This window comes from Mastigoproctus giganteus, chromosome 7 (genome assembly GCF_048544385.1).
Source record: "Mastigoproctus giganteus isolate SK-2022 chromosome 7, ASM4854438v1, whole genome shotgun sequence".
Classification (NCBI taxonomy): Eukaryota; Metazoa; Arthropoda; class Arachnida; order Uropygi; family Thelyphonidae; genus Mastigoproctus; species Mastigoproctus giganteus.
In genome coordinates this window covers 118,506,527-118,528,328 of record NC_143581.1, presented here as the reverse complement: position 1 = coordinate 118,528,328, position 21,802 = coordinate 118,506,527, and the positions used below count along the sequence as shown (strand labels likewise).

At 37.8% G+C, this 21,802-nt stretch overlaps 1 protein-coding gene across 1 annotated transcript in view; it reads left to right on the top strand.

Moving 5' to 3' along the window:
- LOC150083166 (FERRY endosomal RAB5 effector complex subunit 3-like) overlaps positions 1-21,802 on the top strand; it is a 1,535,539-nt gene that overhangs the window by 1,308,985 nt on the left and 204,752 nt on the right. Inside the window, exons 20-21 of the mRNA XM_090378412.1 lie at positions 5,097-5,222; positions 21,199-21,367. Of these exons, the coding sequence (XP_090234538.1) occupies positions 5,097-5,222; positions 21,199-21,367 (295 nt within the window). The remainder of the gene's footprint in view (positions 1-5,096; positions 5,223-21,198; positions 21,368-21,802) is intronic.

Genomic DNA, 21,802 nt, shown 5'->3' with positions numbered 1-21,802 from the left:
ATACCTTCTAGAAACATTCTGCTTCAGACCCACTTAGAAGCTGTTGCTGTACGTGTATCAGTTGGGCAAATTCTAACTCTAGTGTCTTTGTACTTTCCACCTAACAAGATGTGCATGTTTAAAGAAGTAGAAGAGCTCATAAGACAAATACCACCACCTTTTTGTATTCTTGGTGACTTCAGTGCACATCATCCATAGTGGGGATCAGACCACATGGACAATAGAGAACACTTGATTGAGACGATACTAGACCAACAGAATCTAACATTAATGAACACTGGTGAAAATACTTATACTCACCTTCCCTCTATATGTCAGCAATTGATTTAACTCTCTGTTCCCCGTATTATATCCCAGTATAGAATGGATAGTATTAAATGGATTATACAACCCACACAATAGTGATCACTTTCCAATCCTTTGCAGAATCTAAACGCTTCAGACATCATACCCTGATAATTGCTCAAAATGGAAATTCTCCAAAGTAGATTGGGAAATGTTTTCAACCCATCTTTCTTTTGATAGCCAATTGATCAGACTACAACCCATCGATGATGTCACAGAGCATATTACCAGGCAAATACTAACCATAGCCTCCAAAGCAATACCCCAAGCCTCCACATATAAACACAAAAACCTTAGACACTGGTGGAATGAAGCTTGTACCGATGCCAAAAAAGGAAAAAAATAAAGCTCGGAACCTGTTCTGGAAGTTTCCAACTACCAGCAATCTAATTCAATATAAAAGGCTCAAGTCAAAAGCTAGACAAATTAGAAGAAAAGCCAAATAGGAATCATGGATACAGTTTGGCTCCACTATTACAAATTATACTAGCAGTCGTCTCATCTGGAAAAGAGATTTGGCAATTAAATGGGAAATATCCACCTCTTCCTTATCCCATCTTGATAAAAAATGGACAGGAAATTTCTTCTGAAGAAGAAATAGCTAATGCCCTTCCATAGAATTTCTACCAAACATCTGTCGCATCAGCATATGGCAACTTTTTTCTTAAAATCAAAGCTTTGGCTGAAAGGTACAAAATAAAATTCCATACTACTTTAGGTGGTAGAAAATGAAAAAGACCTGGGAGTAATTGTGCAGTCAGATATGAAGTTTTCTGAGCAATGCAGACAGGCTGCCAGGGCAGGTCATGGGGTTTTGTCAATGATATATAGGAATTTTGCTAGCAGGGAAAAGGAGGTGATTATCCCTCTGTATAAGGCAATGGTCAGGCCACGCCTTGAGTACTGCATACAGGTCTGGAGGCCTCATTTTAGGAAGGATGTAGATTTACTTGAGCGTGTACAGAGAAGGGCAACAATATTGGTGAGGGGAATGAAGGGATCCTCTTACCAAGAGAGGCTTAAGTTCTGCAAATTGCAGTGGCTGGAGACTAGGCACCTGCGCGGTGATCTGATTGAGGTATATAAGGCCTTGAATGGGTTGAGCACGCTGAATTCTGATGGGATCCTTCCACTTGTTCAGATTACGAACCTAAGGGGGCATAAATTCAAATTAAGAAAAGACAGATGTAGATTAGATGTGCGGAAATTTGCCTTTAGCCAGTAGGTGGTTAATTGCTGGAACAAACTTCCATCTGTCGTTGTGGAAGTTGATAGGTTGAATAAATTTAAGGAGGAACTGGACAGGCATTTGGAGGGAATGGTGTGATTTTTTTTTTTTTTTTTTTGGCTGATGCTGCATAAGCTCATACACTTGCTTTCTTGCATCAAATGCCACTGCTACTACTACTACTACCCAATATATTGCCTATAATCAACCGTTTAATCTATTTGAACTGCAAACAGCATTAAATAGATCACCCAACAGTGCAGCCTGATGGTATATATTATGTAATGCTGAAACATATAAACAGTACGGCTTTGAATTTACTATTAATGTTCTATAATCGGATTTTTCTTGAAGGTACATGTCCATCTTCCTGGCATCATTCCATCATTTTAGCCTTTCCTAAACCAGGAAAAGATCGCTCACTTCCAGAAAATTACCAACCTATTTCTCTAACCAGCTGCCTAAGTAAAATCTTAGAAAGAATGATACACAGACGGCTTACCTGGGTTCTTGAAACTAAAGCACCGATGAACAACAATCAGTTTGGTTTCCAACAAAACAGATCCACTTTGTATCTAATGGTGAAAGCCGAGACTAACATCCGCAATGCTTACGTCAAAAATGAACATCTTGTAATGGTAAGTCTCGATATAGAAAAGGCTTTCGACAACACTACCTCCAGGTAGTGTTGTCGAAACACAGAACCTTTCAGGTACGCTACCAATCTGTACTTTCTCGTTCCTACACTCAAGAAGAAGGTGTCCCCCAAGGATCAGTACTGAGCTCTACCCTTTTTTCACTTATACTGAACACCATAACACACAACATCCCAAATACTGTAGAACTATATATGTATGCTGATGATCTTACTATATCTTGCTGTTCAGAAAATATTCATACCATTGAAAGATAGCTGCAACTCTCCATAAATAAGTTGGAGACATGGGCAATGCAGAATGGATATCATTTATCAGAACAAAAAACAATTGCAGTTCACTTTTGCAAAAAATGTAAGCTACACCCAGAACCGGAACTCAGATTTAAAAACCATTTGATCCCTCTCACCAGTAATCTTCGTTTCCTAGGCTTAATATTGGACACCAAACTGGACTTTGTTTCACATATCACATACCACTAAACTGTTTGTCTAAAGAAACTTAATATACTTGGTCCATTTCTGCTATGACATGAGGAGCTGATAGATACACTCTGACCACTCTGACATTTGTATCGTGCTATTATCAGATCTCGTTTAGACTACGGTGCTATTGTATATAATTCAGCTAGGAAAAGTGCATTAATCAGACTTAATACCATCCAACACAGTGCCCTTCATACTGCTCTGGGCACATTTAGAACATCCCCTGTTCAGAGTATGTATGTAGAGGCACACGAACCTCCACTTCACCTTCAAAGGAAAATGTTGCTTCTAAATTATGCAGCTAAAATTCAAAGCCTTCCAGACCATCCTGTTCGACTGTTGCCTTCGAACCCTGAATGGACAACGTTCTATAACAGTAAACTGACTGAAAATAGACCAACTGGCATTAGATTAAAAGATTTGCTTCAAATATTCAGGAGCAATGTTCCTGATCCACCCTGGTCTGTAAATCTCCCTCACTGTGATACCCACTTTCAGCATTAGGGAAAGAAATCCCTGGCAGATGAAAATATCAAACAGCTACATAATGAACATGCCCTCAACAATATACAAAGCTGCCAAATATATACAGATGGCTCAAAAACAGGTTCTGCCATTGGTGCTGCAGCTGTCTTTCCTACAGCCTCCATATCACTACCAGTTGAATGTAGCAGCTATACTGCTGAGTTATATGCAATCAAACTAGCCTTACAGAATATTAACACTCTCCACAATGCTAGCAGTATAATATACACTGATTCATTGAGTGCAGTGTCTTCTTTGGGCAATCAATTTTCAATATCACAACCAATCAAAAAACAAATCGTTTGCTGTTTAAACCATTCTATGAAGTAGGAATCATGCAGTGAAATTTTGCTGGATTCCAGGGCATTCTGGTATCTTAGGCAATGAGAGAGCAGATCAGGTAGCCAAAAAACCAAACAGTACAACACCAGCAAATTATCAAGTACCATGTAGAGATTATTTGATGCATATAAAAAAAGTGTGTATGTTTTAGTGGTCAGAAATATGGAAGTCACAAAGTAATAACAAATTGCTCCAAATCAAAGACGAACCAGCATTATGGATTTCCAGCTTCAGACAAAATAGACAGGAAGAAGTTGTACTAGCAAGACCTGAAGCTTTCGGAGACTGCTGTCTCCTTCTTCAACAGCAGTCTCCGAAAGCTTCAGGTTTTATCGCTTTTAATCCAGTTTATTTTAGATAACTTTATTGCTCGGTATATATTTTTAACGTTTTATCGTAGTTTATTTTATTGTGATTTATTGTAATATTTTAGTCTTCCGGTAGTGTATCACAATATTTCATTATATTTTATTTCTGTATATTTTATTTTTATAGTAAAAATTTTTAATTCCTTGGCTGGTGTTTGTCTTTAATTATTGCAGTATTTTGAAACTGTTTTAAGTGATAAGTGTATTTTGGAATCCTGTATGCTACTAATCTTTGAACAGCATCTCTCTAATCAATGTGTATATCTGATGCCGAAGCATGGATCTTTCAAAATACTTGGACACATGCCCATTTTCTCACTGTACAAATCATGTCTTCTTAAGCAATTACATTTTCCTCTCATGCTCGCTGAATCACAGAATTAAGGTTAACTCTAGAGTGAAACATTTGAAAGGAGAATTACACCAACTTAACATTTTCATTTTGTAATTTAAAGTTCCACTACCATTATCTGGAATTTACATAGGTTAACTTTAAGCCTGGATAGACTGCTGAAATTTGATCATCACTTACAAAATTCAGGGATAAAGATAATGAATAATCTTGTTCAGTGTAGACAATCACACAATGCAAAATACAGATAAATTCATTTAAAAAAAGTGTGATTGTTAAAACTTTTGTATGTTTTTTTTATGAATTCTGTTTTTGATTGTAGAAATTTAATTTCAATTTGTTACCCTCTTTATGTAAAGGCCCCACTGGCCTCTACCCTTTGGATTAACAATTGATTCAGTGTATCATCCTGGGATTATTAAAAATTGCAATGAAAAAAATTATAGCATGTATACCCCACTGATTTCATTATGCCAAATTTAAAAAAAATATCATCTGGTATGCCAATACCAGGTATAGACTAGCCATGCAGAAAATGTGGTGAGTTATATACAGGCCAGTTCTATATCAAATATTTTTAAAAATACTAAATGGCTGACTTTCAAGATGGGATCAGTTAGAAATATTCAGACCCAAATTTTGGTAATTCATATGCAGAATAATACTGTATTTGGGAATTGGTTCAAATTTATTTTTAAACTGTAAGAATAAGTTTGTTATTTAAAGAAAATCTATTTTGATGATTCTTGAAAATGTATTACCATCATATTTGATATCTATTTTCTGATAAATTAGGACTTGAACTGTCTTTCTTCAGTGGCGTATATGGAGCAAGTCTTGGATTTACTAGGAGACTAGGAGTTGATGCCGCCAAATATGCAGCTATGTCGGGAATCTTAATCGGAGTTGGTGAAATATTAGGTAATTTAATGTTAAGATTTTTAATGACTGGAATTAATGGAAATTTTTCAGTTCTTCCCAAGCAACAGCACTCTCATTGCTTTGAATGCCTTGCTTTGTTGCAAGTTATAAGATAATTATAACAGATAATAAAATTAACTAATGCCAACTGAAGTGATTCGAACTATCAAGATACCTTTACTCCAATTAGAACACCAAAATTCCTCTACAGACTACAGTATAAGTTGTGTGATATGATATTCATGCCAAATCACTGATACAAAGGTTCTACATATATTAAGTTGTAACTTGCAAAATGTCTATCTAAAATTAAAAATAAGCTAATGAACATGACTAAGACTATTAAGATATTTATTGAAGACAATTTAATATACTAATTAAGTCAAAAAGATGGCAAAATTTTATAAAAAACTTATTGTTCCCAGGAGCTCAAAATTCTTAATTTCTTTCAAAGTCTTTTGATTGTGTTTGGCATAAAGTTCTTCTAAATAAGTGTCCCAACTTAAACTTACCACCTGGTTTTTCTCTGATCACTCACTGCACGTGATGGTAGATGGCTCTATTTTCTAACTTCTCCTCTAATGCAGGTTCAGTTTTTTCTTCCACTCTTTTCCTCTTGTATATTAATGACCTTCTTCCACTTTATCCATAGTTTTGCTGCTATGCCACATTGCATTCCACCTTCCAGTTTGAGAAACCTTGCACTGCATAAACACTACTCAAATATCCACTACCAATTCATGAAATGCTAATCTCCAAGAAATTCTTCAGTGGGCAAAGGTAACTTGGTTTAAATTTTTCTAAAACTCATTACTGTCTTATATATCACAAAAAGGATTCTTCTGCTCATATTCTTATCTTCGATAACACTCAGATTTCCAGACAAGATCACATATCTCTATTAGGGATTACCCTGACTTCTAATCGCTCTCCGCATTAGTACATCATAAATATTGCTTCCTCTGTATCTAAAAAAACTGTGCTTTCCTCTATTGCTTTTAGTGTTACTTTTCTTCCAAACAGCTGCTCACTCTGTAAAAATTGCAAATCCATCCTACCATAGAACATTGTTCCCACATCTGGGGTGGAGCCACCAAACTCTCTCTCTGTCTCAGTCTTCTAGATTCCATTCAAAAGAAGGCAAAAACATGATAGAGGGATAAAGAGAAAAACATAATCGAGCTAAACCAAAATCTGAGCGACGCAGTGATCCAAACAAAATTAAGACAGTATACAAATTTAAAAAACCAGTTTTGATTCCATATAATGAAGGTGTTTGGGAGTAAATGAAAAGTACATGCAATAAATTTGGCCTATAGTTAATCTTTAAAACTATAAATAAAATTCAAATTCATTCCCAGCAAACCAACACTGCACACAAGCACAGGAGCACTACTATTGTGCAAGGTATGGCAAATATCTTTTCCCAGTTGGTGCAATAAAGAGAGCACAAAGTGAAGGAGCATATAAATTGTTTTATTTTTATTCAAAGTGATTACCACCCAAATGATGCACTTATTACACCATTCTAATAGTTTCGGCAAAGAGTTAGCAAAGACAGCTAAAGAGATGATGTTCAGTTCTGCAATTACATTTTCTTTATATCTTCAACATCTTGAAACCTCTTTTCTTTGAGGGCAGTTTTCACCTCAGGAAAGAGGAGGAAGTTTTCTAGATTAGGGTGGATGGTTGAACTGCATAATGCCATGTTTCATCGGAAATGTCTTCATAACAAGTGAAAAATGGGCAGAGGCATTGTCGAGCAACAAGAACCAGCTGCCTTTCTCTTGAAATTGAGGTTTCACCTGGGAAATATTTTCAATAGTCTTCAAAAAATGTTTATATAGATTGCAGCACCCCCCCCCCCTCTCTCTCTCTCTCTCTCTCTCTCTCTCTCTCTCTCTCTCTCTCCCTCCCCCCCTTCTTTGCATAGTAAACCCAGCTGTAAAGTAAGGGAATTCCAAAAAAAATTGAATGGCTTATTGTGTATGTGCATAGATTTTTTAACTTTTATTTCATAAAATTAAAAAAAATACGGCAATATAGCATTAAACAAAAATTCATACAGATATATAAAAAATTTATGGATCACTGTTCTTGGAAATGAAATATAATCTATACAAAACTATGCATACATTGTCACATGTTGCACCTACTTTTTAAGGATTATTCACTGGATTCAGAGCTGTAAAAATGCCATGACAACGAACAACATATAATGGTGATTACTTGTAAGTATACTTAGTTATCTTACATGAGTTTAAATAGCTGGCATATATTTATTATATGCCAGTATAGGGTCTGACGATACCAGGGATTTCCCCCCTCTCTGCATGGTATACATTGTCGTGTGTTACAGTACACTGTAAAGGCCAGAGATTTAAAACTGTATGGATATTGTTAAATGTAGTGTCATATCATCATCATCATCAGCCATTTTCAATCCACTGCAGGATGAAGGCTTCTCCAGCAACTTTCCGGTTCCTTCTGTTTTGTGCAATGGCCATACATTTACTATACACAATCTTGTGAATTTTACCTCTCTATCTCCGTCATCTTCCAGGTTTTCTTCTAGCTCTCTTGGGTGCAATTCTGTTATTTTCTTAGTCCATCTGTCGTCATGTCTTCGAGCTATGTGTCCTGCCCAAGACCATTTTAGTTTTGATAAAAATGTCCTTTACTTGAATTTGCTGTCTAATCCATGTATCTCTCTTCTTGTTCAACAGTTTCATTCCTAATATAATTTGTTCCATTCTTCACTTTGTAATTTTCAGCTTCTCTTCCATTCTTTTGGTGAGTGCCAAAGTTTCGCTTCCATGTCATGGCGGGGAGTATGCATTTGTTCATTATTTTACGTTTCAGACAAATTGGGATGTTGCTCCTCAGTATATAGTAGTAGTAGTAGTGGCATGTGATGCAAGTGTATGAGCTTATAAAGCATCAGCCAAAAAAAAAAAAAAAATCACCCCATTCCCTCTAAATGCCTGTCCAGTTCCTCCTTAAATTTATTTAACCTATCAACTTCCACAACGACAGATGGAAGTTTGTTCCAGCAATTAACCACCCGCTTGCTAAAGGCAAATTTCCGCACATCTACATCTGTCCTTTCTTAATTTGAATTTATGCCCCCTTAGGTTCGTAATCTGAACAAGTGGAAGGATCCCATCAGAATTCAGCATGCTCAACCCATTCAAGGCCTTGTACACCTAGATCAGATCACCATGCAGGTGCCTAGTCTCCTGCCACTGCAATTTGCAGAACTTAAACCTCTCTTGGTAAGAGGATCCCTTCATTCCCCTCACCAATCTCGTTGCCCTTCTCTGTACAGGCTCAAGTAAATCTACATCCTTCCTAAAATGAGGCCTCCAGACCTGTATGCAGTACTCAAGGCGTGGCCTGACCATTGCCTTATACAGAGAGATAATCACCTCCTTTTCCCTGCTAGCAAAATTCCTATATATCATTGACAAAACCCCATGACCTGCCCTGGCAGCCTGTCTGCATTGCTCAGAAAACTTCATGTCTGACTGCACAATTACTCCCAGGTCTTTTTCATTTTCTACCACCTTAAGTGTAGTACCACACAGTTGGTACGTTTCTCTGGGGTTACTTCTACCCATACGCAGTACTTTGCATTTGTCAAGGTTAAACTTCAGTTGCCACTTCTTAGCCCATCTGCCCAAATTATCTAGATCCTGTTGCAGTAGCACACTGCCATTACTGTCATTAACAACCCTGCCAACCTTTGTATCATCTGTAAACTTCGACATTAAGCCTGATATACCTTCATCAATATCATTGATTAACATACAAAACAACAGTGGACCTAACACCGAACCCTGTGGGACTCCACTAATAACATTAGTCCAAGAAGAGCAGCACCCATTGATTACCACCCTCTGTCTTCTCCCACTTAACCATCCTTTTATCCATTGTAGCAACTTACCCTTTATACCATTCTGCTGCAATTTGTACAATAGTCTTCCATGCGCAACAGTGTCAAAAGTTTTCCTGAAATCCAAATATATGATATCAAAATTATTTTTTGCATTCAGTTCCTTTGTAACCACATCATAATATCCTATCAAATTTGACAGACAAGACTTTTCCTTAACAAACCCATGCTGTGTATGAATTATTGCTGCAGTCTTGTCTAGATGATCCTGCAATGCATCTTTAACCAGTGACTCCATTATTTTACTCGGAACACAAGTTAAACTAACTGGTCTAACAAGTTGAACACAAGTTAAACTAACTGGAATAATTACTTTTGTCACCCTTCGATCCCCCTTTGTGAATTGGGGATACATTTGCACATCTACAGTCCGTGGGAACCTCCCCTGAGTCCAAGGACGCTCTCATAATTATGGCTAAGGGTTTGCTTAGTTGCTTTGCTGTCTCCTTTAATATAACTGGATAGATCCCATCCACCCCAGGTGCTTTTCTTATGTTTAACTTCAACAATTTCTCTTCCGCTTTGCTTTCAGTTATTCCAAAATCATTAAGTATCCTGCTACAATTTGATAACCTTCTGCCATTTTCAAACCTTAATAATTCCTCATGTGTGAATGTAGATGCAAAATACTCATTCAGTTTGTTTGCTATCTGAGCAGGATCATCAACAGTTGAACCATCGATGTCAAGTGGACCAATCAGATTCATCCCCTTCCTTTTAGAGTTTATATAAGTAAAGAAATCCTTGCTGTTTTTCTTAGCATCTTTTGCCAAGGATTTCTTGTAATCTGCCTTCGCCTGCCTAACCTCCTTTGTCACCTGATTATATTTATATGCATCTATTTATATGCATGACTATTTATATGCATCCCATGCATTTTTCTTCTCTATTACGAGTCTCATTAGTTCATTAGATAACCAATTAGGCCTAAACCTTGAACAATATTTCTTAATAGGTATTAAACTTTTAGTAGCTTCCACGATTAATTCCTTGAACGCTTCCCACTTAGAGCACTGTACTCACCTTTACGGAAGCAAAAACCCTTTCCTTTACCCCTGATGGTAATTAAATCTTTAAGTAAATCCCACATCAGTACACTGTGATCACTGCCACCTAGTGGTTCCTTTATCTGAAAATTCTTAATATACGAATGATCACTGCTGATAACCAGATCAAGAGTATTACTTTCTCTGGTTGCCTCTCGAACATGCTGCTGCAGAAAACAGTCATCCAATAAATCCACAAAAGTCTGACTAGTGTGTGAGTGGCCAACCCACAAGTTCCAGTCAATATCTGGGAAGTTAAAAAGAGAAAACCAAGTTTATTAGATGCAGAGATAGCAATATTTGTAATGTGCTTGTGCCAAGAGAGATTAGAAGTCAGGGTAATCCCCAAAAGAGATATATCATTTTGCCTAGAAATTGGAGTGTCACCAAAGGTAAGCATAGGAGCAGAAGAAACCTTTTTGTGAGATAAAAGACAAGACTGAGTTTTAGAAGGATTGAAATCAACTAAGTTGTCTTTGCCCCACTGGAGAATTACCTGGAGATCGGCATTTAAGGAATTGGAAGCAGATATTCGAGAAGTTGAACCTGATTCAGCAGGGTGAGGTTTCTCAACCTGGAAAGTGGAAAATGGAATCTGCTATCATCAGCAAAACTATGGATAGGATTTCCGATCAATCAAAGGTCATTAATAATCAAGAGGAAAAGAGTGAGGGAAAGAACTGAACTTTGGGGGGGGGGACACCGGCATTAGCGGAGAAGTTAGAAGACAGAGGGCCATCTACCATCACCCTCAGTAAGCAATCAGAGAGATTGCATAAAACAGTTGGCAAACCATAAGATGGAAGCTTGTTTAGAAGACCTTTATGCCAAACACGATCAAAAGCCTTTGAGATGTCAAGAGCAACTGCTTGTGTTTCACCAAACTTTTCCATTGAATTAGTCCATAAATGGGTAACATAAGCCAGAATATCACCAGTGGATCGACACTAACGGAATCCATACTGGCGATCATTGATGAGATGGAAGGTTTCTAGGTAGTTTAAGAGTTGGCAGTTAATTGATTTCTCCATTACTTTAGAAAGAGTAGAAGTAATTGCAATGGGACGATAATTGGATGGGAAGGATTTGTCACCCTTTTTAAGAACTGGCTAGATATGAGCAAATTTCCAAGCAGAAGGAAAAGCACCTTTGGAACAAGAAAGTGAAAAAGGCAGCAAAGAACAGGAATAAGTTCAGAAGCACAGGTTTTGAGAACAAGTGGAGAAATACCATCAGGACCTAGAGCTTTCTTAGCATCAATATTCGACAAAATCCTTCTGACATTCTTTTGATGGAAGACCACAGGAGGCATTGAATGGAGCATGTTGAGAAGGTTGGGAGGTGTTTTACCAAGATCATTAATACATGAGTTGGAAGAAAAATGGGATGCTAGCGGGTCAGCTTTATTCTTGGCTGAAGTGACAACAGATCCATCTAGTTTCGACAGAGGTGGGAGCAGAGATGGGGAAAATTTGCGGCCAATAGACAAGAATGCTCGGTTACGATTAGGGCAAGAAGCAAGTTTTCTACTCTTAGAATGTTCAAACTCTAGTTTGGACTGATTAATAACTGGTTTACAATTGTTGCGATCTGTGGTGTAGACAGAAAATGAAACTGAAGAATTAGAAACAAGCCAATTACGGTATGCAACGTCCTTTATCTAAAGGACGAGATTTTAAAGTGGAGTGTGGAATAAAGGATTCCATTCCTGCTAGAATAATTTCACTGACACAATCTGAGCAAACATTGACATCAGAAGATTTGAAACAGTAATCCGACCAAGGAAAAGAAGAAAAGAAATCTTGCAGGTCATTCCATTTTGCATTCTTGTAATGCCAAATAATATGAGGTTGGGAACAACCATGAGATGGAAGTCTCTTCTCCATTGGAGAAGAGACAGTCACCAAGTTGTGACCTGAGGTGCCTAAAGGACCTCTCACTTCCACTGCGTACTTAGAAGGGTTGTTTGTGAGAAAAAGATCAAGCGTGTTGGCTGTATGGTTAGGATTGTCCGGTATTCTTGTAGGTAAATGAAAAATCTGTGCAAGGTCATTAGTAATTGCATAAACCTCAGCATCTCGACCAGCTGGTTCGGTGTGACTAGAAAATGGGAGCCAGCTGGAGTTGTGAACATTAAAATCACCAAGAAATATTACCTCACTGTTAGGAAAGTTGGACTGGAGAAAGTCAAGTTGCAAAAAAGAGGACGTCAAAGAGCTCCAAGTGATTAATGGGGCTGGGAGAACGGTAGAGACAACAGATGAATTTGATACAATGACGTAGATAGATTTTAAGCCAGCGAAAATCGAAAAGAGGAGATTCCAAATTACCAAGTCTCTGACAGGGAATATCGTAACTGACATATGCACAAGTACCACCTTTAAGGCGAAAGGATTCATGCAGCGAATAATTTGGGCAACTGAGATCAGCAGTAGTTCAACAACATTTGGGCAACTGAGATCAGCACTGAGATTCTGTCAGAAAAAGTACATGGGGTTTGGCATATTTCAAGTTGAAATGGACCTTGTTGAGATTAGAATTGAGACCATATATATTTCTGAAATGAATTAGGAAGTGTTTGGGAGGTTTAGATCTTTTCGCAGATAAGCTTACTGTAATAGTTTGACAATTCATGGTATATTCAATAGTAAGAAATTGTGGGTGGGTCACGCTATATGATGTAATGAAAGTTTTGGATATGATATACACATGGTAAGAATATACCCAGATCCTTGACATAACGTGGACTCGACTATACCCGCCCCCCCTGCATACACACTACTCAGACTCCCTCCAGTCACTATCTGGCAGAGTAGAGGTAGCTGATCCGGAAGCCTCCTAATGAGTTCGGTCAATTGTACTAACTAGCGGCTGGCCTCCAATAGGTTCGGTCCATTGTACTAACTAGCGGCTGGCCTGCGAATACTGTTTTATAGATGTACCCTAGAAATGTAAGGAGGATTGGATCTCGCTACGATGTTCATCATAACCTCAAAAGTCATCAATCGTACTGCATGATGGAAGAGATGGGGAAGGGTTGACCCGAACTTAGCTCTGGAGACTCAACATGGGTTCCACCACTTAGAGACACATAGACATTGTGGCCTATCTCGTGGCATTTCCTCAGCATGGTCCTGTATTTTTCCAACAAATCATCAGATCGTGAACGTTTAATGTCATTAACCCTCGCAGGAATAATAATATTCTCTTTACCACCCTTAAAATCTGACAATCTGTTGGTGACATCATTGATAGTTGCTCCTGGCAGACATACCCTGGTTCTACTCCACCTATACTTATTGCAAAAAATATGTGCTCACTACTTGCTGGCTAGTAGTGATTTGCAAACCTTCGGTAGCCTTTACAATAATTAGGTTCAGGGGCCTCTTTGTAGACTGTATTTTAGCAGGTGTTGAGCTTGAAGAACTGGAAAAAGATACACGTACGTTGTCTGCGTTAGTTACTGTTTCATTTTCAGAAATAGATGTAGTACGCATTCAAAGTAAGAGGTCCTATAGGCACCTCAGATCACAACTTGTTGACTGACTCTTCTCCAATGGAGCCTTTATCTCATGGCTATTCCCTACCTTGTATAATTGCATGAGATCAAATAGGCAAGAGGAGGTGATCCTGGCTAGGATGCATATTGGGCACACACATCTAATCCAAATTTATCTGCTCATGGGAGAAGATGCTGACAAAGTTAGTGGAAGCCAAACGTGTTCAAAGCCGCTAAGTGGATTTTCTTATTTATTGATTTGAAATTATTGTTTTTCTAAAACTTTTGATTTAAATTTAGTAGTATTGCATTATTTTGTGATTTTCTGATTAATCTGGTGTATTTATTCTTTACTCGGCCTTTTAATTGCATAAAAGTATCGGTAAGGATACCATATCCACGTGTTACAAGTTGCAGCTTTGCTTAACGAGTTCTTTAGCCATATTTAGCCACTTTATTGACCAATTGATACATCAAATTATTTTCTATCAGTAGCTTATAGCCCTAGTTAGGATTGTTAGTTTATTCTGGATTTAAGACAGCGAGATTTATAAGCTAATTAATACTTAAGTGTCCGTAGATTTACCGATTGTAACTTGCACCATTGTTATACGATACAACGTTATATCCCGAACTAGATAGCGATAGTATAGTATATAATATAATATTGTCAATTAATCAGCAAAATCTATTAATTTTGTTAAACTTCGTTGTCAATTAAATTGTAACATGTAAAGTGCTGTGGTTCAGAGGAGAACTGAGGGTGGGAAGTTGCCCTCTGAATCACAGCCTTTTAAAATGCACTGCTTGCATGATTTTTGTGGAGCAATCGGGTACGGGACATGATATTGCCATGGGGGATATCTTTGTGTATGCGCGATGCAAGGAATGTAGCGAAATTAGGCAACAACTCAGCGTTGTTATGGGCCTATATGAGAACTTGAAGGACAGGGTGGATGCACTCGAAGGATCTAAAGTGAGGGGCCCATCAAGCTCTCAGCTGCCCACATCAACGCCAGAGCTTGCACATGGTCATCACGCAACACAGTGGCAACACTCAAGGCAGAATGCACTGGTCCCACAGGAACTAGTAGTTGTTGGTGACCCTATTTTTAGGGAAACGGGGAACATGCTTTGTAAAAAGGATAGGTGGAACAGGACCAGTGTATGTCTGCCAGGGGCAAAGGTTGATGACGTTATAGAGCGGATATCATCTTTTAAGGGCACAAAAGGTGATATAGTTGTACATGTTGGCACAAATGATATTAAGAGTAGGAGACCGTCAGAATTACTTAACAAGTACAAGTCACTGTTGGAAAAAAGCTGTGAATTAGGGTCGAATTTGAAAGTGTCTGCAATTCTGTCCAGACATGATAGGAGTGAATATATGATGAGAGCCTTGTCGATCAATTTGGCCCTGGAAAGATTGTGGAAGGCTCAAGGGGTAGAATTTTTTTCAGCCTGATCTGTACTTGTTAACAGAAGGGACTGCTTCCACAGGGATGGGATACACTTAAATAGAAAAGGTGCAAGAATATTTGCTGATGCTATCGAGGCAGTGTTAGGTGGGTCGGAAACCTGCTAGCTTGGGGGGATACAAGGACTAATAGATTAACAGTAGCCACTGGCAGAGGTGAAAGTGATTCTTGCACTGCTTCTATTGAAATGAGCAGAAGCCTGGAAAACAAGATGCAGGATATTTCAGAGACTGCTGGGAGTGATTGCTGTGCAAGTAAACACATGGGTTGTGTTAGGGTAGCTAAGAAAAAGAACAGGTGCATGTATACTTGCATGTACACCAATGCTAGGAGTTTGGTAAATAAATTTGATGAATTTCAGGTATTGCTCAGAGCATCAAAGGCGGATATTGTTGGGATATCAGAGATGTGGTGTCACACAAATGCAGAACTGGAATTTGGGGAGTACAATGTCTACAGAAAGGATAGACAGGGTAGGAAGGGAGGAGGGGTTATGCTATTAGTTAAGAAACACATAAAATCCAAGGAAGTGAAGCCAGTCGACATCGCTGAACAGTGCAGTGTCGAGTCAGTTTGGTGTGACATAAGCATTGGGAGATCAAAATGGAGAGTAAGAGTGTGCTTCAGGCCTAATGACTCTGATGAGTATAATAAGAAACTGTACAGGGAAATAGAGTGGGCCAGTAAATCAGAGGCTTATAATGGAGGATTTTAATTCCTCAGATATTGACTGGAATTTGTGTGTTGGTCACTCACACACTAGCAAGGCTTTTGTGGATTTATTGGTTGATTGTTTTCTACATCAGCATGTTTGGGAGGCAACTAGAGGAAGTAATACTCTTGATTTGATTATCAGTAGTGATTCATCATGCAGTAACAATCTGCAGATAGAGGAACCACTAGGTGGCAGTAATCACAGTGTGCTGAAGTGGGATTTACTCAAAGAGGTAACTACCATCAGGGGTAAAAGGAAGGGTTATTGCTTTTGTAAAGGTGACTACGATGGTCTGAGATAGTATTTAAATTCTATACAGTGGGATCAACTGATGATGTTACCAACAACAAATTCAAAATGGGAAGCATTCAAAGAACTTATCTTGGAAGCTATTAGGCTTTACATACCAACTAAGAAATATTGTTCAAGGTTTAGGCCTAAATGGATGTCAGATGAACTATTGAGACATATGGCAGAGAAGAAAAATGCATGGGATACATATAAATTAACACGTGACACTTAAGTCTATTATAGAAATAAGTTGATCTGTAACCAAGTTACAAAGGAGGTTAGGCAGGCGAAGGCAGATTACGAGAAATGTTTGGCGAGGGATGCAAAGAAAAACAGCAAAGAGTTCTTTACTTATGTAAACTCTAGAAGGAAGGGGATGAATCAGATTGGTCCATTTGATATCGATGGTTCAACTGTTGATGATCCTGCTCAGGTAGCTAACAAACTAAATGAATATTTTGCATCGACATTCACACATGAGGAGTTATTCAGCGAGGGAAATGCCAGAGGTGTATTCAACTCTGGCAGTAAGCTAGATAATCTTTTAATAACTGAGAGTAAAGTGGAGGAGAAATTTTTGAAGATAAACACAAGAAAGGCACCTGGGGTGGATGGGATCTATCCAGTTATTTTAAAGGAGGCAGCAAAGGAAGTAAGCAAACCCTTAGCCATAATTATGAGAGCTTACTTGGACTCAGGTGAGGTACCCATAGACTGGAGATGTGCAAATGTGACCCCAATTCACAAAGGAGGATCAAAGACTGACACAAGTGATTATAGACCTGTGAGTTTAACTTCTGTTCCATGAAAATTAATGGAAGCACTGCAGAATCATCTAGACAAGACTTCATTTATATCTTGGACACAGCATGGTTTTGTTAAGGGGAAGTCTTGCCTGACCAATTTGATTGGATACTATGATGCAGTCACAAAATAACTGGATGCAGTTAATAACTTTGATCTTAGAAAGGCTTTTGATACTGTTGCACATGGAAGACTGCTGCACAAATTGGAGCAGTATGGCATTGTAGGCAAATTGCTGCTATGGATAAAGGGGTGGTTGAGTGGGAGAAGACAGAGAGTGGTAATCAATGGACACTGCTCATCGTGGACTAATGTTATTAGTGGAGTCCCTCAGGGTTCAGTGTTGGGTCCATTATTGTTTTCTGTATTTATAAATAATATTGATGATGGTATATGAAGCTTAATGTCCAAGTTTGCAGACGATACAAAGGTTGGCATGGTTGTTAATTACACTACTGATACCATGCTGCTGCAACAGGATCTGGAAAGGTTGAGCAGTTGGGCTGAGAGGTGGCAAATGAAGTTTAACATTGACAAATGTAAAGTACTGCATATGGGAAACTGCAGCCCCAGAGCAACGTATCAACTCTGTGGTACTACACTGACAGTGGTAGAGAATGAAAAGGACCTGGGGGTAATTGTGCAGGCAGATATGAAGTTCTCTGAGCAGTGCAGATGGGCTGCAAGTGTAGCTCATGGTGTCTTATCAATGATATACAGGAATTTTTCTAGCAGGGATAAGGAGGTGATTATTCCCTTGTATAAGGCAAAGGTCAGGCCACACCTTGAGTACTGTATACAGGTCTGGAGGCCTTATTTCAAGAAGGATGTAGAGCAGCTGGAACGAGTACAGAGAAGGGCAACAAGATTAGTGAATGGAACAAGGGTTGCTCTTATGAATAAAGGCTTAAGTTTTGCAAATTACAGTCTCTGGCGACTAGGCACTGGTGAGGTGATCTGATAGAGATGTATAAAGACCTGAATGGTTTGAGCGTGCTCAATGCTGATGGGATTCTGCCTCTTTCACTTGAATAATCACTTGAATAATCACTTGAGAGACCACAAATTCAAATTGAGGAAAGACAGATGTCGGATAGATGTGCGGAAATTTGCTTTTAGCCAGCGGGTAGTTGGTTGGTGGAACAGACTTCCGTCCCTTGTTGTGGAAGTTGATAGCCTAAATAAATTTAGGCTCAGCTGGACAGGTATTTTGAACGAATGGAGGGATGAAGTGGAAGTTTTTTTTTTTTTTTTTTTTGGCTGAAGCTGCATAAGCTTGCTTTCTTGCATCATATGCCTCTACTAATGCTAATGCTAAGATCCGCCTATTTGTACATATTGTCAGACAGCACTTACTGTTAAACATGTCGTACTAAATTGTAACGAATACGTTAATGCTTGAAACAGAATTTTCATGTTGCTTTCACATCTGCAAGAACCTTTAACATTATTTCATTGAATTGGAGACAGTGCAAATCGAGCTGTGTTTTTTGCATTCTTGAAGCAGACACATTTATTAAACAGATTTTAATATTTCAACTGCAGTAGAATAGAATCAAGAGCTATATGGCCTTAGCAGTCCTTGTGCCAACAACAACAATGTACAGGTACAAACAGAGGATTTGGTTGTCACTGAAATTCAGTCCACTTAAGTGTCATCTGAATATTAATTCCATTACTGTGTTATACTCCCAGGTTTGAAGCCTTAGCTTGTTTTACCTGAGACTATATCTATGACAAGCCTCAAGGACTTCTATGATTATTCCACTGTAAGGCAACGTTTGGATCACCTTATGCAGTAACCCTGTTTCGTTTCTGGAGGCCATAGATATGAGAAAAATGTAGAAATGCAATCATGATCTAGTGCTTTCTTAGTATCAAGATTCTCCTGACATCCTTCTCCCAGAAGACCACAAGAGGTGTTGAGGGAAATAGACTAGATATGGGAGGAGGTTTACCAAGATCATCAGTACAAAAATTAGAAGATTGTAGTTTTGATAATTTTGCTTTACTTGAGGATGCAACACAACCATCAGATTTTAGCAGAGATTGGAGTATAGATGGACAGAATAGAGAACTGGCCAATAGCTTTGGGAAGAGCCCAGAATGGTCAGCTACCATTTGGATAAGAAGAAAGGGTGCCTCCGTAGCCAGGTGGGAAGGAGCAGCAGTGCATAGCACACACTTCTTGATTAGACCAGGGTTCGAGCCAGTCACCACCAAATACGGAGGATGCGGAAAGGTCAGGGAATGACCACCGCATATTCCCGGAGCAATATGGCCTTAGTTGCTAATGCTCCTAAAAACCAAATAACAAACAACAATAACAATAAGTAGAAAGTTTTCTACTGTTCACTTGTTCAAAATCAAGTTTGGATTGATTTATTTCTGTTTTACCATTTTTGCAAAATTTTGTGTAGGCAAAAAACAATGCTGGAGATTTGGATGCAGCCAATTGTGTTATGTGATATTCTTATCTTGAACAGCGGTAGTGCATTGTTGAAATACCAAGGTTTAAATAAAGGAAAAAGTTTGAAGGTGGAATGTGGATTAAAGGATTTCATCTCTGTATGAATAATTTTATTGACATGACCTAAGAAAATATTGGGATAGGAAGGTTTAAAACAGTAAATCCAACCAAGGAAAAGAGGAATACAAACCTCATAGATATCCCATTTCACTGTCTTGTAATGCCAAAAACATTTGACTAAGAATTGCCATGAGAAAAGCTCCATTGGAGAAGAGACCATTACTAAGTTGGGATCTAAGGCCTAGAGAATGCTAATATTGCATTTTGAAGGGTTTTTTGTTAGAAAAAAGATGAATATACAGAGTCAGGGCCTCACTCTGTGTAATTAGAGAATGTAAGCCCAGATGGAGATGTGAATATCAAAGAAAGTCATCAAAGAAAATTACCCCACTGTTAGACAGTTAGATTAGGGAAAGTCAGTTTCAAAGAAAGGAAATCAGTGAGTTGGAAGTGATTAATGGTGTTGGTAGTGTGATAGAAGCTACATTTGAATTTGATAGAATGGGGTGGAGATATTTTAAGCAGAAGAAGAGTGATAGAAAAGGTAGAAATATTTTAAGCTCGCTTGTTTTTTTCAAAAAGATAATTCAAATTAGTAAATCTCTGAACAAGGAATATGAGAACAGAAATATGCACAATTATTACCTTTGAAGAAAAATGAATCATAAATCAAATAATTAGGAAAACTGAGATTAATTGAAGAAGCTGATAATTAGAATTCTGCCAGAAAAAAATAAGTGGGACTTGACAGACTATAGGCAGAAATAGACTAAATGGAGATTGGAACTTGGACCACATTTATTTGTAAAATGAATTTTTGGGAGGTTTAGATTTTTGCACAGATAAATTTGTTCTATCAGTTTGACTATTCATGATGCACTCAGTAGATAAAGTAAAAGTAGAGTGGGTGCATATATAAATTAATTTTTGCATAGGGTGTACATGTGTCAGGAATAAACCCCAACTCCTTGAAATAATGTGACCATGGCAGCACTACTCAGACTTCCTTGAGTCATTGAGATTATACACTAGCTTATCCATATGCTTCGTAGAGAGTTACCAATAGGTTCAGTCCTGTGAGCTACTCTGTGGCTAGTCTGCAAAAACTATTTTAATGCTGTACCCTTGAAAATGTATGGAATACCGGATATCGCCATGAGCATATTAGATAGAGCATATTAGAAGAGATGAGGGTTGCCAGAGCCTTGCTCTGGAGACTAAAGTTTCATAGAATTAACCACTTTTTATTTTGTATTGAGTCCTGGAAAACACAACCATCTAGGACTGAAAAAAAACAAAGGAATGCATTTTCATTTTTAATTTTACATTTTTTTAATTTTTTTTTATTTCTTTAATTGAATCTGTACTGATTTAATTAACTGCAATGTTTAAATTTAGTAGGTAATTTTACTAAATTATCAAATAATAGTATGATCTAAATTTATGTTAGCCCAGAATACAGAGAGGTGTTTTTATATCAAACATTGTGACAAAAATGTTTATGAATTTATAATTCCATTTGTACTTTGTTGAGAAATATCACAACTTATTATATGGCATTTTTGAATAGAAATTCCAGTTGAACAGTACTTATTAAATAAAAGCGAATAAAAAGTCTTTCCTAATATATGGTTTCCCCCCACACACTTTAATTAAAGGTGGTGCTACTTTTGGAATTCTTGGTAAGAAGACAAATCGTCATGGAAGAGACCCTATTATCTTACTTGGATTTATCGTTCACATGTTAACATTCTTCTTGATTTTTATCAACCTTCCTGAAGATGCACCACTTTATGCTACAGATAAGCCAGCGTACATATCAACCAAGTATGTATCAACAGATTTTCACATTATTTAGTGATTATCTGTTAGTCTTTCAAAACAGTAATATATAAATTGTGACTTGAATTAAAAATATTCATGCACATATGGTGATGTAATCATGTAAAGATGCAGGACACTCTTTTCACCACAATTAATGAAATAATTCAAGAAAATAACATTGTTCTACATTTTTCTGTCTTTCCTGTCTTGGGATACTTTTGTCCTTCCAGTGACAGAGCTTGTAGCTTGGGCTTATGCTCTTACTGAATTGCTGCATTGGGCCATCGCATCCTAATAATCGAGGATATATTATACTAATAATAAAAATTCCCCTTTCAATTGGAAGTTTTTCTTCTGCACACTGCTTGGCTGCTTGTTTAGATTCGTTGCTCAACACAAAATTGCTGATTAAGATTATTTGTGAGATGACTGAACCAA